At 32.3% G+C, this 9,288-nt stretch overlaps 1 protein-coding gene across 1 annotated transcript; it reads right to left on the bottom strand.

Annotated features, from left to right (window-relative positions):
* Positions 1 to 939: 939 nt before the first annotated feature.
* On the bottom strand, positions 940 to 6,904 carry LOC142643157 (beta-galactosidase 15-like). The gene is made up of 19 exons (XM_075817707.1): positions 6,728 to 6,904; positions 6,101 to 6,196; positions 5,880 to 5,992; positions 5,718 to 5,784; positions 5,505 to 5,597; positions 5,129 to 5,272; positions 4,948 to 5,036; positions 4,754 to 4,859; positions 4,540 to 4,627; positions 4,171 to 4,289; positions 3,911 to 4,078; positions 3,617 to 3,807; positions 3,341 to 3,438; positions 3,124 to 3,233; positions 2,812 to 2,925; positions 2,607 to 2,717; positions 2,271 to 2,482; positions 1,893 to 2,169; positions 940 to 1,182 (listed from the first exon to the last, which is right to left on the bottom strand). Exons 1-19 carry the CDS (start codon positions 6,902 to 6,904, stop codon positions 1,072 to 1,074), a joined length of 2,484 nt encoding a protein of 827 aa, XP_075673822.1. The 3' UTR covers positions 940 to 1,071.
* Positions 6,905 to 9,288: the final 2,384 nt, after the last annotated feature.

The raw sequence follows: 9,288 nt of genomic DNA, 5'->3' as shown, positions 1-9,288 counted from the left end.
ATACAATATTTGCCTAAATTCATTAACAATGACAAAAAAACCCACAGATTTAATAATATACTATCATCATTGTTTTCCTCTTCCATGTAACTGTTAAATATAAATCAAAATGTACAAGCAATGTGAATTATCACTGAAAAATGAAAATAAATGAATGAATGATGCCAAAACTTTTGTAATCTTATATAGTATTTACCTAAATTTATTAACAATGACAGAAAAACCCACAAATTTAATAATATTTAGCCTAAATTTAATCTTTTAATTATTTTGACATCTCATAAACATAGGATTGAATAAGAAATCAAAAGTAAAAATAGAAATACCTTCTCTGATACTCTGATGGTTTGGAAAGAAATTTCTTCTTCTTCTTCACTCTTTTTTCTAAAGATTAGATCAAATAGTTTTAAAATCTGATTTGCCAGGCTGGAAAAAAGAAAAATAAATAAAAAGAGAGGAGAACTTGGGTGGCAAAACCTATTTTTCTTATTTCTAGTTTTCTATTTTGGAGCTAAGTTTTAAGATTGAAGAGTCAATGATGTTAAAAAAAAAAAAAAGTAATGTGGCAGCTTTTGTTTAAAATAAAAGTTGATATCCTAGTAAATTTTTACAAAAGGTAAGCCAGAACCCATGCCAATTCAGTTGGAATTGGACTGAATCAGCCATAATTGCGAGTATTCATCAAATTGTTTATAAATGTTGCGGTTGATGTGTCTTAAAAAAGATCATGAAATAAGCTTGGAACATTGTATTTAAACACTGAAAACTATTATTTAAAATCCCTTATCAGGATTCAAATCTTCTAAATCAAATCAGCCCTGTCCTTCTCTAAAAAAAAAAAAAGAAAAAAAAGTTTACCTCGTTATAAGATTTAGCAGACCAAATCAGTGTATTTATTGCAACATAAAATTCAAATATGCCATCCCCAGCGCTCGTACGTGAGCTCTCCTAGCCAAGCAAAATTTTTTGGATCGCGCCATAGCATTTTTATTACAATTGACAAGAACAGGAAAAGGATAACAAAAAAAGGAAGACCTCCTTCTCTTATCAACGACAGCGTTGATTTCTTCGTTAATTACAAACAGCTTGCACTAGTAGTCTCTTACTGGTTTTGCCACAAGTGCTTGATCCAAAGTTAGCCTCCGAGGCTTCAAAAGAACAATTCGTTTTTCCAACACAGGCCTACATGACAAAATTATTATTAAAAAAAGAAAAAGCTTAAAAGTGATGTATTTTCACTGGCTTCAAATTAGTTTGGAGCTATCTTTATTCAACCAACTATGTTGTGACTGAAGGGATATCTATGTATAGATTTACGTCACATGGTTTTCTAAATGAATCATGTAATTTGCTAAAATAATATACACATAAATAATCTTATAAACTGTCTGTTATGGTTTAGACTACACCAAAAGGAAATTGCATTGCACGTGGATAAGAGTATAAGAAGATAAGGGTGTTGGTTTTCAAGTTGAATTCAAATATAGCTTGTCATCACTAATTGGCTAAACTATCATTTTTTTTTTTTTTTTGTTGAATACTAAACTATCAATTTATATTTTATTTTTCCGGTTTACAACACTGTCACATAGTAGTTTGGAGCTAAATTTGGTCTTTTCACAGATGTTAATATCTTTGGTAATTAACAAAGTTTAACTACAAACTTGATTGAATTATGCTACAACTAACAACAAAAAGATGACATATGTCTCTGTCATGTGCATTGTACGTAACTTACTAAACACTTTAGTGATTATATACAATCATTTTAAATAACTCACATGCATTGTACATGACAGAACAATGAAACATATGATTTGATTGTAGCGTAAAGATCAAACCAAGTTTGTAGCAATGCAACACTAAGAATATACATATGTTTAATTGATTACCTTTTGTATAGCAGATAGGCTATTGGTGGCCTCACAAGAACCCTTCTTGAATGATCCGCATGTGCCTTGTGGGTCTCCAAAGCTAGCAAATTGGATTTCAGAAATTGTGTGTCCCTTTTGACATGACATTTCTAACAAGTTACCTTCATATGCACTCCCACATAAAGTTCCAATCACGACTGTCTGGAAAGACACTGGTGAAGGAGTTCCGCCTATCTCCTCAAACAAAATCAATGTGTTTTCACCATTATTGAGGAATGATCTTGGGATGTGGTACCTGAGACAAATAATAAATATGAAATTACTATTTATTTATTTGGATTTTTGTTTTGCTATTTCATTGGCAAAGCTAGAGTTTGTTGAAGTTATGTTATACACCATCTTTGAGTAGGATGAGCACAATTTGACATGCAATTGCCTGTGTGATATAGTCCTCGATAATCACATGTTTGGCTACATCCTGTCTTATCGGCAATGTATGCAGGCCAAAAACGCCCAATGCTTTGTCCATTCACCCATGCCTGCCCTTTACCCATGCCTTTCAAGTCCACCACCACAGGGTCTGTGCCCGAAGGTGCCTTGAATTCGGTCTGAACACAACACAATACATAAAGCTTACAAATTAATGTGACACCAATCACAGAAAAACAATTCAAACATTCATTTCCTATTCAAATGTCCTCTTATCTTAAGCCAATGAGATGGAGTAATAACCTTGTACCACATCATAGGTACACGCTTTGGAAGTCTATTATTTAGAGTCCAATTGCTGCCAGATGGTGAGTGCACATCATAGAGTCTTTGGTCCTCACCATTCAACCCAACCTTTATTGAAAAAAAAAATGTCAAATAGTGGTGACTAATCATAAAAATTAGTACAAAGCCATGCAGCCCAAAAACCATTCTCTACAAAATGTACCTTGTAAGACCACTGATTTGATGACAAATCTTTTACAACATTTCCCTTTCCAATCAATAGAACTGGGCCTCCAGCGATCCCAGTTGGCGTCAAATCAAAAAATGAACCATAATTCTGCCCATGTACATATTTATGTTTTAGCTATTCATGTCAAAGGTATAATGTGTGAGCTATATGATTCTTTTATGTTAGTCTACGAATAGAATAGATCAACGAGGACACTATGTAAATTTATAAACTCAATATCATTTAAAGGAAGGTTGCCTCATTATCTTCATCATATTATGTCAAACAACTAAGTTAAAAACTTGCCTGCAGACCAACTGTGGCACTGAGGAGACTTATAATATTAGTCCCAGATTTCAGGGTGACAGGTTGCTCAAATACGAAACGATTATTGCCTCTAGCTTCCCATTGTGAACCTGACATCAAAATTAAGAATAAAAGATTAAATAAGTACTAATTAAGCAGCAAAAATGTGAACTATCTATCATACAAATTGAAATGCATTCTACCAAATTGGAAGTACCTATCAGCTGTTGATTAACATAGGCATGAAGTACATGGCCTGTTGTGTTCACATGCAATTTTGCATCGGTCCATTGCGTCACATTATCAATGTCAACACTGTGTCATAAAGATTTAGGAAGTCATTTTTTCTTTGTGTTCATATAATTTTTTTTTTTAAAGTTTCAATCTTTTTAAGGTATAGCTGTATTTTTGTTTACTTGCCAATGATCTTTAGGTCTAGCATATACCATTTTTTGATGTTTCAAAGCAGATACAATCCGAATTCAAATCTTACCTAGTCATGTACCACAAGTAATCACTCACATCAACAGTAGTTGCCTTTTGTTCAAGAAGCTTTGTGTCTGTAAAGCTTCCCTTTCCTGAGAGGGTGTCGTTCATGGATTCTGACACCCAACTCCAAGACAGTTTTGTAGAATTCTCAGCCCCATCTGATTTCTTTTCCATCAAAGAGGTCTGCGTGTTAACCTGTAGAGAATAACACACATAATTAGAATGGTTACGTACTTGAAAGATTTGTGGGACAAATAGAATTCACTAGACAAAAATCTAGTCAATCCCTTTCTTTCACCTTTGCAGTGTTGTAAATTTCCTTGTTGCAACCATCAAGAATGCTAACAGACCAAGCAGGCACAAAATACTTGCCATCTTTTTGCAAATCAACATTAGCATCTTCCAGGTTCACATTGCTTAGGAAACAAAATTTTTGCCCTGTAGAATTGCTAACGTACGTAGTTAGCTGATAACAAAATTAATGTATCAATGTTACTCCTTTTACTTGGGATATAAAAAGATTAGTGAAACGAGTTTCAGTTCAATTCGGTCACCTACATCAGTTCCATTACCAATCTGCTTGGTTGATGATGAGCTATTTGTGAGAACCTTCTCTCCCGATTTAATAGCTGCATGAAGTTGCTTAAGATGTCCCCACTTGGGCTGATTTAAATTCCCTGAAATTTTTTTAAATGAGCATGAACAATCTATTGTGCAGACATATTGATAATTGACTTCAAATCACTATTAATATTCATTTAGTTTAGGAGTTAAAGTGTCTCAAAGAAAGGATTGACCTTGATGCAAATTAAAAATGCTGTTATACTTATTTAGTGCTGGTATAAGAAAATTTATCTTCATTGGTTTATTTGAAATAAAAAATAAGATGGAAATAAAATAAATTGTTTTATTTGGTTTTTTGATTACCAAATTCATCAAGTGGTGCATGATATTCATATGATGTTACAATGAATGGCCCTCCTGATGTGCGTCCAAAGTTGGTGCCTCCATGATACTGAAGTGAAGGAAGTAAAAGAATGTGTGAATAAATTGAGGTTAAAACTGCCCACTATAGAATTTCAACTGCAAGATACAAATTAGGGTGCAAGAGTTTTGAATTTGGATTAACAAAGTAATCAACCATGTAATAATTTTGAAAGACCCCTCCAGCTTGGAAAAAGCGTGCTACAGCAAATGCCACGTCTTCAGCAGCTCGATAGGGATCCTTGCCACCCCAATCCTTGTACCTTAAAGGAATTTACATACTAATTGAGCTCTGGTAGTACAGCCAGGAAAAAAAGAAAGAAGTGTAAACTGTAAAGCAAGAAGATTTACCATCCAGTCCAGTTTTCTGTCCACATTTTGGGACTTTTTGGATTGTTTGGCTTAAAGTCATCGCAGTAGAACCCATTGCATGTGTTTATCTGTAAGAGGGAACAAGAAAATTTTCAACAGTTTTTCTAAGTTTGATGCTATGTACTAGATATATTTCAATGAAGATAGAAAAAAGAAATACCACGGAGTGCGGAGCATCACTCTGCTGGCACATAATCCAAGGGACACCTATGTTGAGGGATAGAGCCATATTTGCACACCATTGAATATATGATTTCCCTGCTTCTCCATAAGGTTTCATAATATTTCCATATTCGTTCTCAATCTGTGATGTTTGAAATTGAATTCAATTTAATTCAGGAAAAAGGTTTATGCTAATTAGTATCAATGTTCTCCATTGGAATAGGAGAAAAGAAGAATAATGGTGCTGCTACTAATACAATTATGTAATATTACAAATTTTATTACGTAAGTCACCAATCACAAAAATGTAACTACATGAGTTTGTAAACTTGTCTAAAATTGATAGTAGATTTAGCATTTTTCTTAGATGAAACCTGTGCAAGTATTATGGGACCTCCTTGTGGTGCAAACAGCTTTGCTTCTTTGCACAAGTCCACTATCTTGGTAGTGAAAGTTTGCATTTCATCCTGCATGTTAAGAAAAAAAAAACTTAGAATTTTAGATTCTTGCTACCAAAGTTCAATATTATTATTTCCATGGAAACCAAGTAAGAACAAATATGAGGCAAATTTATTAAAGTCTTTAACCTTGAAAATTTTATTGTCTGTCCTCAGTTGAATACCAGGCAAATTATGTAGCCACATGGGGAAACCTCTGGTGAGCAAAAATTAAAGATGTGTATTTAAGTGAAACTTCTTGTTAGGTACTTAGTGAAGTTAGAAAATTTACAAGACGCACAAAAGGTTTACCCATAATTCCATTCAGCACAAACATAGGGACCAATTCGCAGAAAGGCATATAGTCCAGCTTCTTGAACCAGCTTGAAAAACTTTATGAAGTCTAGTTTTCCCGAGAAATCGTACTAGGCCATAGTGAAAAACGAATATCAGAACAAATGGTTGGGCTTGAAAGTTTATTTCCTTGAGATAAAATTGGTGTTTAAAAGCTAAAACTTAAAACCAATGCCAACCTTTCGACGCTGGGGCTCGTGCTGGTCCCAGAACACATATGTTTCAATTGCATCAAGTCCACCTTCTTTTGCCTTTTGAATCAAATCCGGCCACATCTGTAACCAGCATGGAGATTGTATATATTATGTTGTACAAAGTACATGGAAACATATTTCCCACAACACACATTGGCAGAGCAAGCTTAAGTTACTTTCCGTAGCTACATAGTTTATAGGTGCAAGTGTAACAAATAAAATCCTATACTTTTGAAACTATAAGGTTAAATTTGATACATCAATTTCAATTGCATCGAGTTTACCTTCTATCAAACTACTTGATCAAAAAGTCAAAAAACACACACTCGTGCACGTACTTTGTCATAATTAGTACACATGTCAAGTAATGATTAGATTGACTTTTACAAGTATCAGTAGTGGTTCTCATGTGTAAGTGATGTAATACAATCACATATTGGCAAATGTATAAGTTATGTTAGAGTGTGTTAGCAAAATGTATGTCCATATAAAAACCGATATCTAAGTCGAGTTTTGAAAAGAAAATAAGAACAGTAATAGTAATTCATCTGGGTTTTCCAAGACAATGCCATTCTAGAATTTACTCCAAAAATATAGACAAATTTAGGATACCTCTGGGGTGCTGCGTGTATAATGAATTGAACCAGAAAAAATAACTCGCCTTTCACCATTGATAATAATGGCACTTGAATCATAGGAAACACTTGTGCCTGCTGCTAATACTGAAAGACATGAGCATAGCAAGGCTAAAATAGGTAGAAGTTTATTGTTAATCCAAATGCATTGCATTTTGATCCCTGACTATAACTAAACCAAAAATGTGTAGCTGAGACCAGATATTTATATCACAAGCAAATGTCTATATTAGGAGAAATTATTAGGTTCATCAATAGGGTTGCTAAAGTAGTCTTCTTGGTGCTTCTAACTAATAAAACACTGCTATTTATGCAAATATAACATCACTTAGTAATTTTTTATTTTTAACTTTTGTTCTAATTAAGAATCTAATTCACGCATTTGTATAAATGGCATTATTTCATTGATTAGGAGGACCACTTCAACGACCCTCTCGAAGGACCTAATTATTTCATTGATTAGAACAAGTGTAGGTGAAAGCGGATTGAAGTAGGTGAAAGCGGATTGAACACAATTCAAGGATACCCAATGACTCGTTCAGAGGTTTTAAATTTCAATTCAACCAAGCAAAACTGTGTAGTTCTTGCGTAATAGACTCCACCCACATGGTTCAAAATTGCAATGGACCGTGGTCAAGGACTAAATTTATGTTGCCTTAATTGCTTCCATGAATCACAGCTTTAGAATTACAAGAATTGTCTCCCACTTTTAATATTGTATTGATTAAAAAAAAAAAAAAAACCTTTTTTGGTTAAAGAATGAGGCCAACATCTTTGAGAAATTTATTTATCAAATGAGAAAGTTTTGCTACAAACTTGAGCCAATGGCTATAACTCCACTTATATTTTTTATATTAGATATGAATATTGATAAATCAACTATTGGATTGCATTTTCTTCTTATATCCTTCATGTTAAGTAAAATTTTCAAAAAATAAAAAAAATCAATAGTTATGTCATTAATCAATTGTTTATATCTTGAGTTTTTTTTATCTAAAATCATGCATAAAAAATAAGTTTATAAATTGAATAGTAAATAACATTCAATTGACACAAAATTTGACATGTGCATTAAGAACATAAAAAATATATAATCTAACAGTTAGATTTTCAAAATATATAACCGTATTAATGTTTAAGTGAGAGTTATAGTCACTAGTTACAACCAAGTTTTTTTTTTTTCTTTTCTAGAAGAGTTAGAACCAAGTTTGTATACAAACTTTTTCCATTATCAAATTTGAGCGGTATTAATTTCACAATTTTTATCCACAAATTTAGCATCATAATCTTCCTTTAGCAAAAACTTTGACAACATATATATCCAGAGAAATACAACAATGATTAGAAATCTTTTTTATTATTCCATAAAGTTATTTGTAAAATATGTGGCTAAATAGTTATGGAATTTCATACTTTGAGAAACTTTGCCATTAGATCAAATCTAAAATACACAGTGCCATTAGATAAAAACAAATACACTACGTTATAGAAGGTTATTATACTATAGGGTGACACCATTACACGTTTTGATTCAGAGGCATGCAAGAGGGCTTCTATTGGCCCTGGCCCATAAGATTGAATAAGAGTTATGAGTGTGGTTAATTTTGGAAAAGAAAAAAAAAAAAGGTTTGATTGAATCACAAAGATAATAAAGTACCTCCAAATATATCACTTTCAACCATTAAATTTAATGGTATTTTTTACTCTTGCATCTCAAAATAGATTTTTTAACTATCCAAAAATGATTAAGAAAAGTTAAACTACAAATTACATTGTTTAACTTTAACATGTTTTCATTTTTGTCCCTATAGAATTTTAGTTTTTCATTTCAATGTAATTCTTGTTGATACCTCATTTTATACCAACTTATGATTTAGTTTCCTATATTTAATGTAGACATTCTATTTTGCATTGGTCAATATTAGGGATTTGTGATCTTATCTACGAAAAACCCCAATTTTTACCATAATAATTTCAGCTTGATGACAAGCCTAACTGTTCAGTTCTTAAGACTCAAAGCCCATTTCAAGCCCAATCTCCGGTTCCCTAAAGCTGCTAAAGGTAATAGGAAGCTGCTGTGCTACTGTAATTTTTTTAAGGGAAATAAAGTAGTAAACCAATTGATAGAAAATTATTTACCCTGTTGAAAACTCCAATACCCTTTTGTAGAAGAATAATTTCGTGAAGGCCTCTATTAGTTGATTGTGTGTGTATATATATATATATATATATATATATATATATATATATATATATATTTTTGAAACTTATTAGTTGATTATATTTAATAATGATTATATTTTATTTGGGGTCACTGATTCTTTGTGTTATATTTGTCTGATAAATTGTAAAATAAATTACTGCAACTGCATCAGAAAAATTCTTGTTTTAAGATAAATCAAGTGATATAGGTAATTTTCATATTGCAGAGGAGAAAAAAAATCCCACAAGAAATATAACACATAAAAACGATTTCAATTACTAATTTGTTTAACAAAGTAAACAGTACTAAATGAGGAAATTGAACTCCCTAACCAT

Source organism: Castanea sativa, chromosome 7, assembly GCF_040712315.1.
Source record: "Castanea sativa cultivar Marrone di Chiusa Pesio chromosome 7, ASM4071231v1".
Taxonomy (NCBI): domain Eukaryota; kingdom Viridiplantae; phylum Streptophyta; class Magnoliopsida; order Fagales; family Fagaceae; genus Castanea; species Castanea sativa.
This window is presented reverse-complemented; position numbering and strand designations above follow the sequence as displayed.

What these genes read in the sequence shown, in the direction of transcription:
- LOC142643157 (XM_075817707.1), bottom strand. Translation starts at nt 6,904, where the DNA reads ATGCAATGCATTTGGATTAACAATAAACTTCTACCTATTTTAGCCTTG. An exon ending in GTGCCACAGTTGGTCTGCAG is followed by an intron (nt 2,926 to 3,123) that starts GCAAGTTTTTAA and finishes GTACATGGGCAG; the next exon opens with AATTATGGTTCATTTTTTGA. An exon ending in CAAATCAGTGGTCTTACAAG is followed by an intron (nt 2,718 to 2,811) that starts GTACATTTTGTA and finishes TTTTCAATAAAG; the next exon opens with GTTGGGTTGAATGGTGAGGA.